This window comes from Desmodus rotundus, chromosome 11 (genome assembly GCF_022682495.2).
Source record: "Desmodus rotundus isolate HL8 chromosome 11, HLdesRot8A.1, whole genome shotgun sequence".
NCBI classification, from domain to species: Eukaryota; Metazoa; Chordata; class Mammalia; order Chiroptera; family Phyllostomidae; genus Desmodus; species Desmodus rotundus.
Genome location: NC_071397.1, coordinates 89,522,940 through 89,541,623, shown reverse-complemented (window position 1 = coordinate 89,541,623; position 18,684 = coordinate 89,522,940). Strand labels below are relative to the sequence as shown.

The 18,684-nt window shown below is 35.2% G+C and overlaps 1 protein-coding gene across 6 annotated transcripts in view; it reads right to left on the bottom strand.

The window, feature by feature from the left end:
* STXBP5 (syntaxin binding protein 5) overlaps window positions 1-18,684 on the bottom strand; it is a 131,701-nt gene that overhangs the window by 84,255 nt on the left and 28,762 nt on the right. For all 6 annotated transcript variants that reach the window (XM_024551946.3, XM_045188881.2, XM_045188883.2 and 3 more), the window contains exons 5-7: window positions 6,819-6,953; window positions 5,102-5,165; window positions 2,953-3,036 (exon numbers count right to left, since the gene is read on the bottom strand). In XM_024551946.3, the coding sequence (XP_024407714.1) occupies window positions 2,953-3,036; window positions 5,102-5,165; window positions 6,819-6,953 (283 nt within the window). The remainder of the gene's footprint in view (window positions 1-2,952; window positions 3,037-5,101; window positions 5,166-6,818; window positions 6,954-18,684) is intronic.

The following is an 18,684-nucleotide window of genomic DNA, read 5'->3' as shown; positions in this document are numbered from 1 at the left end:
ATACAGTTCAAAGCTATGGTGGCTTGAAGCTGAAAGGCTGAGTAGTTCCCAGAAAGGAGCCTGGCAATGCCACTCTTCACTCCTTGGAATTTACGCTGTCTCTAAATGGCTTGCTGCAAAACACACACTGAATGCTTGCTAATTTTGTTTTCTGCCTTTATTCATAAATGTGAAAATCTTCTCCAGATTTCTTTTGGTTAAAGTACTATGCTAACGTAGGCCTTTCGCAGAAGTGAAGTAACGTGAACTTTTGAACAGTGAGGAATACCTGTACAGACATGCACCACTTAACAACGAGCATACGTTCTGAGAAATGTGCCGTTCGGTGATCTAGCTGTTGTGCAAAGAGCATACAGTATACTTACGCTTCTCTAGGTGGTACAGCCTACTGCACCCACAGGCTCTATGGCATACCACCGCCACATATGCCATCGTTGACCAAAAGTCCTTATGTGACATCAGACTGTGTTTGTCTTGTCTACTGATTCTATAATATGTGTCAATTTCTGAGTCTTTTTATTAACGGCACTTTCTTCACATTTTGAATCATATTTTCTGGCTTCTTTGCTTGTTTTATTTGGATGCTAGCCATTGTGAAATTCATGGTGGGTTATTACATTCTTTTAAAATATTTTCTGGAACGTAGTTATTACTTGGAAACAGTTTGGATTTTGCAAGGCTTGGTTTTCAGCTTTGGTAAGCTAGCCAGGCCAGTCTTTAGCATAGAGCTAGTTTGGCCCCACTGAGGTAATACCTTTGTGAGCACTTTTCCTAATGCCCTATGTATTACAAGGTTTCCCCACTGTCTGGGAAACTGAATTATTCTCAGTCTTGTGTGTGCTATAGAAATTGTTCTACCTACTCCTTTCCGGAAGATCTTTTCCAAGCGTCTCACACTCGTGCACTTATCAGCAGTCAACTGAAGACTCGGGGTGGGGAGCTCCTTGCAGACTTTTAAAACTCCTTCTCTAGGTAGTTCCCCTGCCTCTGGTACCTTGCTGTGTAAGCTACAGATATCTTAGCTTCCCCAGTTTCCCAACTCTGTCTCCTCAATTAGAGGGAGACTGTTGGACTTCCTTAATGTATTGAGATCTGGAAAAATCACTCTAGGCCATAAGCTAAGGCAACTGAAGGGATCACTTTTTTTGTACCCCTCCCTCTAAGGAATGCCTATTCTATACTTCCGCTGTCTCATTTATAAAAACTATTGTTACATATATTTTTCCAACATATTGTTTAAGCAAGAGGGTAAATCCAGTCCCTGTCACTGTCACTGAAAATGGCTAAAGCCAAAATCACTATTTTAACTTATAAAAAATAAAATAAAATAATCGATTTAAAAAATAAGTCTATAGGTCAAAACTTCCTATATTAAAATATTGTTTTTATAATTTCAAGATACTAATTAGTGAGCCAAACAGCGCTTACTAACTAAAAGTATGAAAAACGAAAAGTATACAGCTATGAAAACAAAGGAAGTTCCCTTTCGGTTATGTTTACAAATATAATATACAATCATTTATAAAGTATTCCAATTCTTGCTATATTTATAAAATTTAGCCTGCTGTTTGAGTAACTGAAAGCATCAATACAAAGACATGACACCTATTATCATAAAAACAAACAAACAAGAAAAACCATTTACACATTTCCTGGCCCCATTCACTGAACTGGAAACCACGAATACCCCCTGTATCCAAATTATGGTCAGATACTATTACACACTGATATAAGCCACAGTTTCATAGAAAAAGATCTTATTCTAAGTTTGGGAGAAAAATACACTAATTAATAGGCATACTTTGTTATAACAGATAGCAAGGAAGCTATCCAAGACTATTATCTTCCCCAAAGGAGTCAGGAACCAACTAAAGGAGGTTCACTGACCAAAACTGAAATAAGTTGAAAATCAGTAACTTCAATGTACTGAAGCACATCAAATAGGTTTAATCTTTGAATACAGAGTAAAACTAAAACTAAAAACAAATTGGTAACAATTGAAGATTACTACCCAACAACCCCGTTAGAGTAAATACTGAAACAGAAAGAACAAAGTGTTTACCCTGCCTTTCCTATATGAACTATACTACTGTGTAATCTAGTACGATAGCTGAGAGGAAAGCTCTCTTTACTAAAGTGGCCTAGCTAATAGAAACAAGGAAGGAAGTCTAGAATTAGAACTTGTCCATTTTGCCACCACTCTGCAGTAACAGATACAGGCCTTGAGTGTCACAAACTGCTAATATCACACATACTCACACCTGACAGTCACACAATAGTCCACCTGATAGGAGACCAACAGCAGCATCTATGAAGTAATCTTGCTAAAAGTGAACCACAAACCTGAAGTAGATTCTAAGTAACTATCCAATTAATAGGAAATATGAGGGTAAAAAAATGTTAAACGCATTAAGACTGCATACAGTCAAACCCATTGTTTGGCAGACTCTACCCTCAACAAATAAATGTCAAAAAAAAAGAAGAAATGTGGTAAAAGTACTAAAAAAAAAAAAAAGTGAGAGGAGAGGTCTACAGTTTAAAGCAGACTTAAAAAACTTACTAATCAATCACAATCATTCTATATTTGGGTCTTCAAGCAAGCAAACTATAAATGTCTACAGCATACTATGATCATTTATATAAAATAAAAAATACAATGTTTATTAATTTGCTTATAAATGTACAGAATACCTCTGCAAAAATACACAAAAAATTGGTAACACTGGTACCTGGGGTAAGAGAATTGTATGGCCAAATGACTAGGATGGGAAAGAGACTTTTTAATATTTTTTGAGCTCTGTGAATATGTTACTATACAAAAGATATTTGTGTGTTTTATTGCAGTTCAAAGGTTGCCTAGACTAAAAGCATTAATTAAGTTCTTAGAAAAGCTGCTCTGAACTAGAGAAATGATAATATCTTTTGATTTGCAAAAATAATGAATGTTATTACCTCATCGTATGTGTATCTGTAGTCAGCTTTCTTTGATTTGAGGTCCCATAACACTACTGTTCCAGATTCAAAGCCAATCAAAAGCTGTAATAAAAGGAAATGCCACGTTACCTAAGAATGACATTAATCATATGAAACATTCATTTTCTGACAATAAAAGTAACTGTTATCATTAATATGCTTCCAATATAATATAAACATTTGCATTGCTAATTACCAATCACATGGATGACAAATGAGAATACCACATTGTATATTTATATCTTTGACTATTAGGAACTCAACATTTATCATACAAGTTTTTTGGAAAAGAAAACTACTATTTTGAAGTCTTCAGTGTACATTTTTATTAATATAACATAAAAATTAGCATTACCAATTAACATTTGTTATGTGCTTTAGAGTTTACAAACTTTCCTAATTCAACACATCATCAGGTACTTTCATTTATTTATCTGTATATTAATTAGTTCCAAATTATAGCCAGCCTAGATCCAAAGGCCACATCCCCGCTTATCCACTCAAGAAGAATCTCCAAGTAAATTCGTCCAAAAGTGAGTTCTTTATTGTCTTCCCTCCCCTCCTCTGGTATTCTCTGCTGCAGTATGTCTCCATGCCTTATCTCACCATTCATTAAGTTGCTCAGGCAAAAACTTGGGGTCATCTTAACTCCAGTTTCCTCCCCATCAGGTAAAATCGCCAAGTAATTTTAAAATTGCACTCTATCATCTAATTTACTTTCCTCCACCTCTAATACCTGCTCTTGGTTCAACACAAAAAGACCTCTATGGTGATCACTTCTCATCATTTGTTGTACACCTGAAAACTAAATGATACAATATTGCATGTCAAGTATAATTTTTTAAAAAAAAACACAAAGATCTCTTCTGGTCTCCTAGTCTCCTCAATTCCAAGTCTTGTTCCTTTTTTAACCAATTCCATATTGCAACTAGAGTAACAGCTCTAAAATGCAAACCTGATTATGTGCTGATCATGCAATATTATTGAGTATGGATGAAGTCCATACTTAACAAGATTTCATCATGGTCTAATCTCTGCTTACCTCTCCGACTTCATCCCCTATCACACTCTGTACCTAATACACTCCTGTGTATCTTTTAGCTCATGCTCTCTCTCACCTTGGAGCCTTTGCACATGCTGTCTACCTGGGCCACTCTATTCAAATGTCATGTTCTGCCTCACTAATCCTATTAATCCTTCAAGCCTTCCTTGACCTTCCAAATGCAAGTCAATGCCCTTTCTATGTGCTCCAACAGCACTCTGTACTATTTTTATCTGAAGGGTCACCATGCAATATAATGGCCTTTGCCTTATCTGAATTCTCTTGCAGACAATGACACTAGTCTATTTAGGCAAAGAGTGGTTTTATCTTATTCACCACTATATTCTAACATAAGACACAAGGCCTGATCTGTTGTAGGTGCTTAATAAACCTTTATGAATGAATGCATTTATGAATGAATGCATTTCAGAATGGAATGCACATTCTTGCTTTATAAACTACCTACTGCCTACCCCATTTCCGCTGTCCACCATCCCCAACCTGGCATTTTCCAAATCTCAATATTCCATCTGCTTGAAACTTCCTCCCCTTTTATTGACTCAGCAATGTTTTACTCATTTGTAAGTCTCAACTTAGTGTTGTTTCCTTGGGTAAGCCTACTCACTTCCTCTAGGAAGACAAAGATGCTCCTTCTCCTATGCTAGTACATGCCTTTTCATCTATGTGTCTCTAATAGCTAATATACTGCCAAACACATATTAGACACTCAAATATTTGTTTAATGAGTACACAAGGAATTACTAGGTAGTCAATAATCATTCACTAATCTGAAATATGAACGAAGTTTGGGGCAGGCCCAGTAATGTTAATGAAACAGCAATTTAGTAGATTTCAGACTACAGTGCACTTGAAGGGGCCAGTCCTTGAAGCTAACAAAATAGGTTTTTCCCACCTTGGTGGAGAGTGTAGTTAATTTCTTCACTTGCTTCCTTGTTTTTCACAATGTACTTATAAGCCGTACAACACTTGTTACAAGGTCTGGTTCTTGAGTAGTTTGCATATTTAAAAAATACCAAAATTCATGCATTTAGTTAATAAGTAAATTTTTTTTAGAAAAAATTCTACCTTTCCTTCATCCATTGGATTATCACTTATATGGACAACAGGTCCTGGATGAGATTTAGATGACCTAAAAAAAGAAAAAGTTAGTAAGATTTTTCTCTCACCTATAATTTTCAATGCAATTATGTATTCATCAAAATAATAATGAGTGGACAATAAAGATATATTTATAAAGGATGTAAACATTTCAGTAATGATCGATAACAGATGTTTAGTTCTTACCATGGATCAAAATAGGAATCAGAAAAATATAGTGACTGTTAAGCTGATACAAGTAAGCAAAATTAAAAATTAACTATACTTTGCATATAAGAAATAATCTTCAATTTAGTATTTTAGCCCAGAAAATCTATTCTCATGGCAAAATTCTCATATTTAGTATTTTTTTAGTAAAGCAGTATCTATAACATTGCTATCTTATTTTACTCAATTCTAGCCTCCAGTTAGGGCTTCTCATTCAGTTTCACAGATCACATCAATAATAGAAAAGATTTTATTATGTTTTTAAGAAAAAAATCAACAGATAAACTTGCTCAGCTAAAACGAAGTCATGCAGCTACGAATGTGGCTCCACCGATGCCTACACAGTACGAACAGGCGCACCTCTAGTCACAAACTGCAAGGGCTGAAAGACCCATGCACTTGATGAGAGCCGTTAGTGAAACCACCCAGACACCCATGCCAGACTGAGCCAGCAGATGCTGTGATCGACTCAGACAACAGACCACAAAAACCCACACCCTCTGCCAAGGGACTGAGACATGATAATCATGTCCCTGCCACAGGAAGGAAAACCAAACTTAATGCACTATTAGACGCATCGACACACTTCTTAAGATACATGCCACAAATTTATAGTTATGTCAAAGGGATATAACATCTGTGAAATGCAACAATGTAGAATTATTTAAAAACAAAACAAAAACAATGAAAATAAATCTTGGCAATAGCCTTAAATTTTGATTTTTATGTCTAAATTAGATAAGAAAAAATTTAAGAGAAAAAGATAAGATCCTAAGAAAATGTGAAAAGTTAGCAATGAAAGTTAGGATTCTTAAAGCCCTCTTAGCTCACCTAGTTTTTGCTGTTGTTATTGTAAAATGAAAGCAATCACCATTACATCAGAATTAAGGAAAATTAATTGCCAAGTTAATTTTGCAATGTTACACGACAAACATTTACATTACTATTAATTATCAAAACATATCAAATAGTAGTTTAAATTACTATCTTCCAAACACTGGTAGCAACCAATTAGTGGGTCATAAAATCAATTTAGTGGGGCATGACAAGCATTTGAAATAAAAATAATTACAAGATAAAAAGAGGAGTGTTTTTCACTTAGTAAGAATAATTTTCTCATTAAACTTGTGCTACAGTTTTTACATGAGAACACATACATGTGATACACATACAGGGTCGGCAAAGGTAGGTCTACAGTTGTGCATATAGAAAATATAATAATTAATAAATAATAAGAATAAACTGTTTCATGTACTCAACTGTTACCCTACTTTTGCCCATGTCTGAGTATAAAGAATTTAAATGTACAACGGCCAAAAGGACAGTATTACCTACAAAAAGACTAAGACTCAACTCACATTGAACTAAATATGTCTAACGCATATTTACTTCAATGTGAGTTTAGTGATTAGCTATTATATAACATTGCCATATATGGTACTGACACTTTCAGATGTGGAAATCTGCTCAGACTCACAGTTCAATGGCTTTATTCCACATAATGACGTAGCCTGAGAGTGTGAAGGACTCCACGTTGACAATGTGTATATTACCTCGCTCAGTGCCCACATAGAGCCACTTACTCTGGAAAGGCAAATGGCAAAATGTAACCCTGAAAGAGAAAATATGTATTTTAAAAATGAGAAAAATGCCTGGTATATTTTATTAATTCTATTACAGGGTCAATCATGACAATATATAATTTATGAAAAGCAAAAGTGATACACAAGCATTATATTTAACTGCTCATTGGGATTAATAATTATGCTAGTTTCGATAAAACATCATGTTTATCTCATGTTGTGATTAATATTTAATTATGCTAATTAAACTTACGTTTATTCAAATATAAGGCCTTACGGTAAATAGCTGTCCTGACACTACAGACAGAAGGTAAGTTTTGAAATAAAGCTGTTATCTCCCAAATCCACGGATGCTCAAGTCTGTTATATAAAATGGTGTATTTGGGTATAACCTACATAATTCTCCCATGTATTTTAAATCATCTCTAGGTTACTTATAATACTCAGTACAATGTACATGCTATGTAAATAGCTGTTATACTGTACTGTTTAGGTAATAACAAGAAAAATGTTTGTACAACATGTTGAGTACTGATGGAACAATTGTCGCCCTTTTCCCCCCTGAATATTTTCCATTTGTAGTTTGGTTGAATCTGCAGACATGGAACCCGTGGATACAGAATCCAAGGACAGGGAGAGTCAACTGTATGTTTCAAATTTGACCATGCCATCCACTAACTGTGTTACTTTACTTTGGGCACATCACATCTAACCTTTAATTAAGCAACAAACCAGGAGTCCAATACCCACATCATCTCTACATAATACTGTATTTCTCAGGCATTATTAAACACAGACATCACTCAGGATCTGTGCATATTATTCCTTCCAGGCAAAATGCTCTTTCCCATATTTTTCTTCTGTTTCAGATTCAGTTGAAATACCACCTTCATTCAAATTGACATCCCCACATTTCTGTATGCCTGTCAGGCTTTCCTTGTAAGAGAGTTAGGATACACTCTCCTCACGAACTTCAAAGCCTCTGGAAGGGAAGAAATCTTCTGTATCAGGCTTGAACAATGTTACTGAAATATAATTCAACTATCTCCTCCTAAGTCCTGATGATGTGAGAGGCCTTCATTAACAAATTATAATAATCTGCATACAAGTATTATACTTTATTATCATTCAATTTCAAACATTTTTTTATATCAGCTCATTTGTTTTCAAGGCAAAGACAGAAACCACCTTGTCTTTTTAGTACTACTTATTTAGAAAAGAAAAGTAGTATGTTATGAAACTATACAACGCTCATCTTTTCAGATTCTAATTGTGTTTCTCAAAATAGACTAAAATTCAACAGAGTAGCATTTCACATAATTCACTGATAAAAACCACTGCTAGACTACCAATACTGACCCTAGGTATTAGGCAAGATACAGCATATGGAACATTTGCTACTCCCATTAACACATAACTTCACCACCAAGAATTTTCAAGATGAAACATTTATCAAATAAAGGTATATGCAACTCATGGTCTCACATTTCCTGGACGTAATGTTCACTTAGATGATTACTTCAGGTTCACTGTCTATATTATCTGTTGAGTATTTTATAAGATAACATGTCATCTTTACAAAGGATTTATGTAAATGTAACAGCACAGAAATGTCTACTGAACTAAAAAAAAAAACTATTTTGTAGTACCCTATTACTTCACAAGGCAGTAAGTTCATAGTACCATTCTGAAAACTTTAGGGTCATTTAGGTTTCAGAATTCAGAATTTTCTAGATTTTAGAAAGGTACGTAATCCATGTTTTATATATTGCTGAGTATGGGTGGCAGCATCTCATACACGCTGAATATTTTTGAGATATAATATTAAAGTTTATTTTTAACTGAGGTATAATTGCCATATAACATGTTATTAGTTGTAAACGTGCAACATAATGATTCTGTGTATGTGTATAGTGTGAAATGATCACAGTTCAGTCTAGCTAATATCTATCACTACAAATATAGTTAGAAATTTTCTTGGAATGAGTACTTTGAAGATCTATTCTCTTAATAATTTTCAAATATACAATATTTACAAATGTACAATAATTGTAGTTACTGGCAGTTTCTTAAAAAATTAAACATACACACACCATATATCAGCCCACTCCATCCCTATGTATTTTCCCAAAGAAAGAAAAGTACATGCCTATAACAAGATGTATATACAAATGTTCATAGCAGCTTTGTGATAGCCAAAAACTGGAAACAACCTTAATGTCCATGACCATCAACAAGTAAATGGATGAACCAATTGTGTCATATACTTAGAATAATACTCAGAAGTTAAAAAAAAAACTACTGATACATGCATCAAAGTTGATGAATCTCAAAATCCTTATGATGAATAAAAGGAACAAGAAAAAAAGGCATATTGTAGAAAACACAAACTAAACTATTGTAAAAGAAAACACAGCCATGGTTTCCTGGAGAAGGTGGAAATAGAGACTAGTAACAGTGAGAAGGGATCAGCACAGAAAACATCTGAGGTGATGGGAAGGTTCCTTTTCTTGATTGTGATGACAGTTTCATACATGTGTATCTGTGTTAAAAGTTACCAAATTGTACATTTAAGTGTGTGCAGCTTACTATTTGTTAATTATACCTCCACCAGACTGTTTTAAAATTCTCCGTTTTCACAGATTTGTGGATTGAGGAATTATGAAACCAGATTGTCATTCTGATTAGTATATAGTAACAGGCCCTGGAGTTAGACTGCCTGAATTTAATTTCCAGCTGTGCCACACACTAGCATATAATGGCCCAGTCAACCTCCCAGAGGCTCAGGTTCTAAGCACTAAAGCACGCCTCATGGTGTTCACGCCTCATGGTATTCACCAAATAAGACAAAGCCCGATAGATGCTTAAAAAGAGGTCTACATATAGGTAGGTGTCCAATAGATGTTAGCGAATTATTATTAAAACTAAATGATATTCTACCAATTAAAAGTTATAGGCAAATTTAAACTACATAAAGTAAATAAAATAGTTTGTCCATTTCCCTTAGACAATTTTAATCTCCACATTGCTCTAGAATTTAGCATAGATCTGCACAGACCAGAATCATAATCAATGTTTATCAAATGAATTAATGCAGAAGAACATGAGAATGAAGCAGATATTATTTAGTACATTTCTCAAATTAATTGGTACATTACACTGTCTTGTTGTTAGATGAAAATTTAAGTTTGCATTAATGAACATGGAAATGTATTAAAATAACAGCAGTCAGATGAAAGCAACTTAAAAATCTGTTCAAAGAATTTCCTTTCTATTTATAGTCCTATATATCTTTTTTGATAAACTGCCATAGCTACTTTAGAAAAATCTTCAAAAAATAAGTTTCAGAGACCTTCGAAGGTCATTTTACATTTGTATTGATTTACTGTATTCTTTACTAATTATAACTCAATTTACATAAAACATTTAAAAACTTTTGGAAATATATCCAAAGAAATCAAAATATTAACGTTTCTTATGAAATAAGACCTTAATATATAACATCAAGGACTATCAAAAACAAGTATCAATCCTTGCCCAAGGTGGAGATGTAGGTAAACATGCCTCACCCCCATGCACAACTATAGCAAAAAATACAACTAGACTACAGAACAAGTATCACCCAAGATTGTAAACATCAAGGTCTGTGGAAGTCCGACAACCAAGGATTTAAAGAAGCCACATTCATCCAAATGGGTAGGAGGGGCCTGGAGATGCAGAGTGACAAGGAGTGGCATGGGAACAGCACAGAGGTGGGAAAGGTGGTCCTACACTCACATGTGGTGGATAAAAATCAGGAGGGACACCCTGGGTGCAAGGGATCACAGCACTAGTCCAGACCGCCCAGTCCAGGGTTCCAGCCCCAGAAAGATAAAACCCCATAACTTCTGGCTGTAAAAACCAGTGGGAGATGGGGTGGGGTGAGGAGGCAGGAGAGAAGAAACTATGGGATTCTCAAGAGACTACTCTTAAAGGGCCCACAGTGGACTTAGGACTCACATAGACCCATCCCCTCGGGGATTCAGCACCAGGGCAACAGCTGTAAGGACACCAATGGCATACAGGGAAAAAGTGAAGTCCAAGTGCCAGGAAACAGCTTCCTCCCAGGCAAAACTCCAGAGGCCAGGCAGCGGCATTGTCCCCTCTCAGAGCACTCGCCCACACGGAGCAAGAGAGCAGCAACAGGGGTTGCCCCGCCTTGGCGATTACCTAAGGCCACCCCATACAATTTAATCGGGTGCCTTTGCTACAATAGGCCACATGGCTTACACAGGGAGTCAGCTCTATCTAATACATAGAAGCAAACAAAGGGAAGCTGCCAAAATGAAGAGACAAAGAAATATGGACCAAATGAAAGAACAGATCAAAACTGCAGAAAAAGAACTAAATGAAATGGAGATAAGCAACCTATCAGAGGCATAGTTCAAAACAGTGGTTATCAGGATGCTCCAGGAACTTGTTGGGTATTTCAACAGCTTAAAAAAGACCCAGACAAAAATGAAGCTTGCATTAAATGAAATAAAGAAAAATCTATAGGGAATCAACAATGGAGGGGATGAAGATGAGATTGAAATCAACAATCTGGAACACAAGGAAGGAAAAAGCATCTAATCACAATAGCAGGAAGAAGGAAAAAGCATCTAATCAGAACAGCAGGAAGAAAAAAGAATTAAAAAAAAACAAGGACAGGCTTAAGAACTTCGGAGACATCTTTAAAGGTGCCAACATCCAAATCATAGGGGTGCCAGAAGGAGAAAAGAGCAAGGAATTGAAAACTTATTTGAAAAAAAATGATGAAAGAAAACTTCCCTAATTTGGTGAAGGAAAAAGACATACAAGTCCAGGAAGTACAGTGAGTGCCAAAGAAGATGGACCCAAAGAGACACCAAGACACATCATTAAAATGCCGGAGGTTAAAGATAAAGAGAGAATCTTAAAAGCAGCAAGAGAAAAGCAGAGAGTTACCTACAAAAGAGTTCCCATAAGACTCAGCTGATTTCTCAAAAGAAACTACGCAGGCTAGAAGGGACTGGAAAAGTATTCGAAGTCATGAAAGTCAAGGACCTACGTCCAAGATTACTCTATCCAGCAAAGCTTTCATTTAGAGTGGAAGGGCAGATAAAGTGCTTCCCAGACAAGGTAAAACTAAAGGAGTTCATCATCACCAAACCACTGTATTATGAAATGCTAGAGGGAATTTTACAAGAAAAAGATCAAAATGATGAACATTAAAATGGCAATAAATTCACAACTATCAATAATCTACTCCAAATAACAAACTAAGCAAACAAGTAGAACAGGAACAGAATCATAGATATGGAGATCATTTGGAGGGTTATCAGTTGGGAAGGGGAAAGAGGAGAATGGAGGTAAAAGTGAGGAGATTAAGAAGCACAAATTGGTAGGTACAAAATAGTGGGATGCAAAGAACAGTATAGGTAATGGATCAGCCAAAGAACTTACATGAATGGCCCATGAACATAAACTAAGGCAGGGAGGAAGCAGGAAGGAATGGGGGTACCAGGTTGAGGAGGATGAAGGGGGGGGGAAACTGGGACAACTGTAATAGCATAATCAATAAAATGTACTTAAAAAAAACAAATAATTATCAACTGAGTATCAGTTAGTGAAAGAGTGAATATCAAATAGAAAATCAATATATATCAACTATAGAAATAATGAATAACATCTGAAAAAAACTGTTCCTTGTTGTATGGGAGACTCTTGAAGTTCCACTTTCAATGACCTTACTTTGAATGATGATGCCAGAGTGTGTTTATATAACAAATGATATGAAAAACAAAAGTAACCTGAGCGTCATCAGCAACTGTTAACTACATTTTTCTGTTTTTATATCAGATTTTCCTTTATTGTACTTTATTGCATAGGTGTATTTTAAGTATCTCCTGGTCTATGGCTTATTTCTATTTTTATTAAATAACTTTCCCTCGCTCCTTCCTTCTCTTCCTACATGTGTGTTTGTGTATAAGTATATACATACGCACACCTATAGATATACAAGCATACACACACACAAATATAACCCTATGTGTACACTATGCAGGTTTGCTATTATCAAATGATTTTTTTATTAGTTTTTACTATGTTTTGTCTTTCCTCCAAAATTTACTGTTTCCATAAGTCATAAAAAGAGCCTGGAACAACATACCCTTTCATATTTTTTTCTTCATATTCATAAAATACACATTTAATACATAAGGACTTTTTGGTGGGGAGAAAGTCACTGTTTTCTTTTTTTTAAGATATTGTACAAATTGTTCTGAATCTTGTATTACCTATCAGCACCTGGTGGATGAAATTTGTCTTTTAACTTTACGGTAAGCGTATGGTAGAAAACTTCCAACCCTCTCCTATACAGCTTGTTCTCTTTGACGTACGCTGTTGAGGCACACATTGCCCATGTTACAGGTACTCCCTGTACCACTTTCTTCCATGTTTAATTTTTCTGCGGTCACTTCACAGCTAAGTGTTTAACTGGTTTGCAACTTATTTTAGTTACGAGGTAGGGGCCACTGTTTTCCATATTTTTTTTTTTATTGTTATTCAGTTACAGTTGTATGCCTTTTCTCCCCATCCCTCCACCCCACCCCGTTTTCCATATTCTTAAGAGCTGTCACAGCAATTTTTATTTGCTGCATCTTTTTTTCTGTTTGTAATGTCACCTTTGTCATATAAGTATCTGTCTCTCTCCAAATATATATGACTCTGGATCCCTTTACTGTGTTTTTATCCATTTGACTTCTCCTTTTAATTATTTCCGCCATGTTAATTTTTACAGTTTTATACAATTTAAGTCCCACAATCTCATATTTCTTTTCAAAATTGTCCAGGCCCTTCTTTTCTCCACAAAAATTTCAGGATCAGCCTAAGTCCCATGAACAATCTTGTTAAAATTTTCATTGTGACAGTACTGAATTTATAGATTTTGGTGAGAAGTGACATATTTTACAACTGGAGTATCCTTTCTTCTGAAGTTCTCCAAATGTTTATCATCTTTTAGTCCTTCAATAAAGTTTTGATGTTTTCTCCATTTGGATCTTACATATTTTTGCTAGTGTTATTTCTAGAAACAAAATTTTATGACATGCTATTTTCCCTTTCATTTGCTTTCAAACTGCGAACTGTATTCTGCCATGTATAATGCACATTTTTTGGTCCAAATTTTTTGAGGGAAAAATAAGGATGAGTATTATACATGGGTATAATGATTATATACCAGGGGTATAATATCCCACATATAATGCGCACAAAAATGTGGGTGTGCATCATACATGGGAGCAAATTATACATGGCAAAATATGGTGATTACGCTTTGGTATATACTTTATAAACAGTTCAACAGTGCATTTTTTGAGTCTTTAATCAAATCTGAAAGTCTTAATGATTTTACTACCAATATAATTGAACTTAGTTTTTCCATCCTATTTAGGATCGTTTTCTACGATTTTATCTCTTTTCCTTAGTTCTATTTATAAATTTCCTTCATTTCCTTTTTTCTTCCTCTAATGATTTTAACATTATATTCAATATGTATTCTATCCTTCCAGTATTTACAATTTGTCCTTCTAGTATTTAACATAAACTATTCAAGCATTTTTTTCATCTTTGTTATCTCAACACCCAGCATAATCCCTAGTACACAGAAGGTACCCAGTGTTTGGTGAACTGAACTTAATTAACCTTCTAAAATGTTTCTTTTTCCTATTTCCAAATATGAAGCACTACTCCCACTCTATAGTCCTCCTAAGCCAACCAGTAATTTTACAGTCCTTTCCGCAGTCTAAGATACAAATTTTCTGAGCCAGTATTGCATTAATACAAGTAGAGGAATAATACATCTGGCAAGGAAAAGTACACTTACAGTTGCAATTACGTGAAACATAGAGTTTATTCTTGTATTACTATTCATTATTGTATTATTTATTTGCATTACACTCAAAAACTACTTGTGGCCACTCCTGTATGCCCTAAGCATAAAAACAAAGTCTTCCATTCATTATTTTGTCTCTGGTATTTTTCACAAGACTTAGCTCATGCTGATGGGCAAAGCTAAAATGCTCTTACATTCACCGTTGACTACACAGCCCCTCCTTCCCTATGACCTTTTTATACCTTGAGTGCATTTTAAGGCCCTTGTGCAACGAGACCAATCTCTTTGAATGTCTCTCCCAATTTCCCTGTCAGAATTTCTTAGTTGTTATGTATAATTTTATTCTAGGAAGTTATCCAACACTTCTTAACCATCCTTCCTTATACAGTCTCAAGGTCATCAAATCACAATTGTCTTTCCTGCAACACAATTTTTTTTTCCTTTTTAAATTTGTCTCAGCACATGGTTCTTTCTACTCAGAATCCCAAGGTGACTCATCATTTCCATGTCACCAACCAATTCTCTTTGCAGATTAGAATTGGGCCCGGAGAAGTAGCTCCCTCAGTCTGCTTTCCTACCAGGCCTGGATACCATTCCATTCCTGAACTCCAGTCCTGGATATCATCCTACCAAATTGCTCTCATGTCTAATGCTTGTACACTTCTCATTACACTGCTTTCAAACAAAAATATTTTGCTGATATGATGCAATTACCACAAAAACTGTAATTCTAGGTCTCTGATTTGTTCCAATATTATGATTAAAATTTTTCTTGCACAGAAATATGTGCAGTGAATTAATTCAAAATCTTGAGAAGACCTGTATACATTTTTTACGGGCTGGTATCTAGCCAAATACTCTTTTACAGCTATGCCCTATTCATGTGCACTGAGCAAATTGCAAGCCTCATACATATGCAAAGCATAATATTTAGGTAGTATTATGATGAGAGTATAATGGGATAAATTAAGTTCCTTTTCTTACACTGATTTATTTATGAAAATCTGCTGCCAGGGCAAAAGCCAGTCCCTGAAGCACCTATAGGCACCAACCCTCCCATTGCTGTGTTGGCATCTGAATTAATTACTCCATTTGTCAAACAGTTTTTTTTCTTAAGAGGACTTTGGACATTAATGCTCCATTGATAATTGTTAGGATGTAATTTTGATTATTAATGTATCCCATGTGATACTATATATTCCTAATCATGGGTGTAAGGTGCATGCATGCTTATTTTATTCTCTAAATGTATAGATATATCTATCCTCAAATGAAAGAGTTATAAATCAGAGTATTAGAAATAAGCTGTAAATCAGTGTTAGAATAAAGGAAAAACATTTATCTTTAACATAAACATATTAACTTTAATATAAAGACTGTTATCAGGTGCCTAACATCCTTATACTGAAGAAAATTCTATTTTCTGAAATTTCACAATAATTTATAGAATGAATTATTTACGAGAATAAATAATTTGTTAAAGTGTTTTATAAACAAGGAATTATAGAATTGAGATATAATTATTAAATAATAATAGTGGGATCTAAATAAAAAAGCCAATATATATAGTTGAGTCAGTCTTAAAATGCTTCATATATGCAGAAATTTAACATGGTTGAGAGTAATGGTCATGTTAACTCGAGGCAATGAAAAAAGACTACTAGATAGTTGTAGTTGCTTAGAAACCTATGACTTCCTCCCAATTAAAGGAAAAAAGCAAAGCAGCAGCTAAATGAACATAATCTATAAGGCAATTGCCCAACAGAATTTGCCTGTCAAACTCTCCATGTCGACATAAACGAACAATCTCTTCTTACATGTATAAACCCAAAGGCGCATAGTAACGAGGTTCACCAATATCAAGCAAGAGGAATGAAGGAGACATATGTCACTTTCCTAGAGATGTCATAACAAAAATCACCACAAAGTAGGTGGCTTAAAACAATAGGAATTTATACTTCTAGAGTTGTAGAGGCTAGCCATCAGAAATCAAGGGGTCAGTCAGCAGGGCCACGTTTGCTCTGAAGGCTCGAGAGAATGTGTGTCCCACACCTCCCTCTCTGCTGGCTCCTGGTATTGCCAGGTATCCTTGGCATTCCTTGGTTTGCAGGGGCTCCAGTGTCAATCCCTACCCCTGTCTTTACACGATGATCTCCCTGTATGCCTGTCTCTCTTCTCTTCTTGTAAGAACTCCACTCATATTAGATAAGGTCCACCTTAATAACTTCATATTAACTTTCTTACATCCAACAAAGACCCTATTTCCAAATAAGGTTACAGTCACAAACACTGGGGTTAGGATTTCAACATCTTTTGGGCAACACAATTCAATCCTTAACAGGTATTGGGCATTAAAGGCCATGCCTCCAAGGTTCCCTACCAATACACTGCTATGAGCAACCCTCTTCAGGTTGCAGGGGATTTAGATGATGTAGCTACTACTATTGGTAAATTATTTTTTGTGGTATAAACTGTATAAAAGATAAACTCCTATTGAGACATGAACCTGGCAATTGGCACAATAAGCTACATGCTACTCAAAGAAGACATTAAAACATTGTATTTTCCAACTTTCAAAGTATTTTTGCCTTTTATGATTAAAATAATATTCTGTATTGTATCCTTTTTGGTTTCAGCCTACTTCCCTGTTAGGGACTGAACTACAACCCTCTACTCCCCACTCATATGCCAAAGACCTTTTCTAGTTTTCCTTTTCCAATGAGTTGATTCTATAAACACTAAATAAAATCTCTCGTTTAAGTTAATGCAGATATTTCAAGTTACAAAATTATTGTTTAATGTAAATCCAATACCTTTAAAAACAAAAATAATTATATAGGTAATTTCTACATACTATGTTATAGTGCTTTATACATTATTTCTTACTTTATACATATTAATTTTCTAACATGAATCTTAGGATTTTTGTGAGATCATAATTATCCATTTTATAGATAACAAAATGGATATAATTATAAGTGACCGGTCTGTGAACTAAGATTCGATATACGTAGTTTACCTCCAGAATCTGCAGGCGTAACCACTATGCTATACTGCTTCCCAGGTAACAGAGAAAATCACATTTGAAGATAAGTCACCAAGTATGGTAAAAACTGAACTTATATTAGCTGGCTGCTAATCAAGGAGAACATTCATAAGTTTGTGTTATTGCTCAATTCAAAATCATTCTATGGAAACTGAGCTATATATCTACTTCATACAAACAAATGTCATTTTATTGGGCACCTGGGAATCTTAACTCTGACCAAGGTTCTGATAATGGCAAGACCCACGTCTGTCTTGTTTACAAATGCACAAGAGGGGACCTGCAAAAACTGGAATTATCTTCTGGAGGGCAGGCCCCGTGTAGTACAGGCTTCCCTACTACCTGAGTATTCTAGGTGCCCATCAGTATCAGCCGACCAGCTAGCATTGTTATGAAAAGCTGCATTCAGCTTCAGTGAATTTTTTTTTTAAACTTTCAAAGTGTTTGCCCATTTCATGATGGGTGATTTACGAGCCCATCTGCCCACACCACAGTGAGTATTCAGCAGTCTTTGACCAAAAACTGCATGACCCTCATGCCCCACCCTCCATATTCACCCAATCTCACCCAGAGAGACTTTTTTTTTTGTTTCCCTGGATGAAAAAAATGTCCTCAAAGGGAAACATTTTGCTAATGTGGAAGAGGTGAAACAAAACGTGGCAGAAGCACTAAAAGGCATCAAAACCAACAAGTTAAAAAAAACGTTCTGAGCAGTGGAAAAAATGTCTCAATACGTGTACTGCATCCAATGGAGAGTACTTTGAAGGTGACTGACGTTTAAACATGTAAAAATAAATATACAATTTTTCATAAATAAATTCCA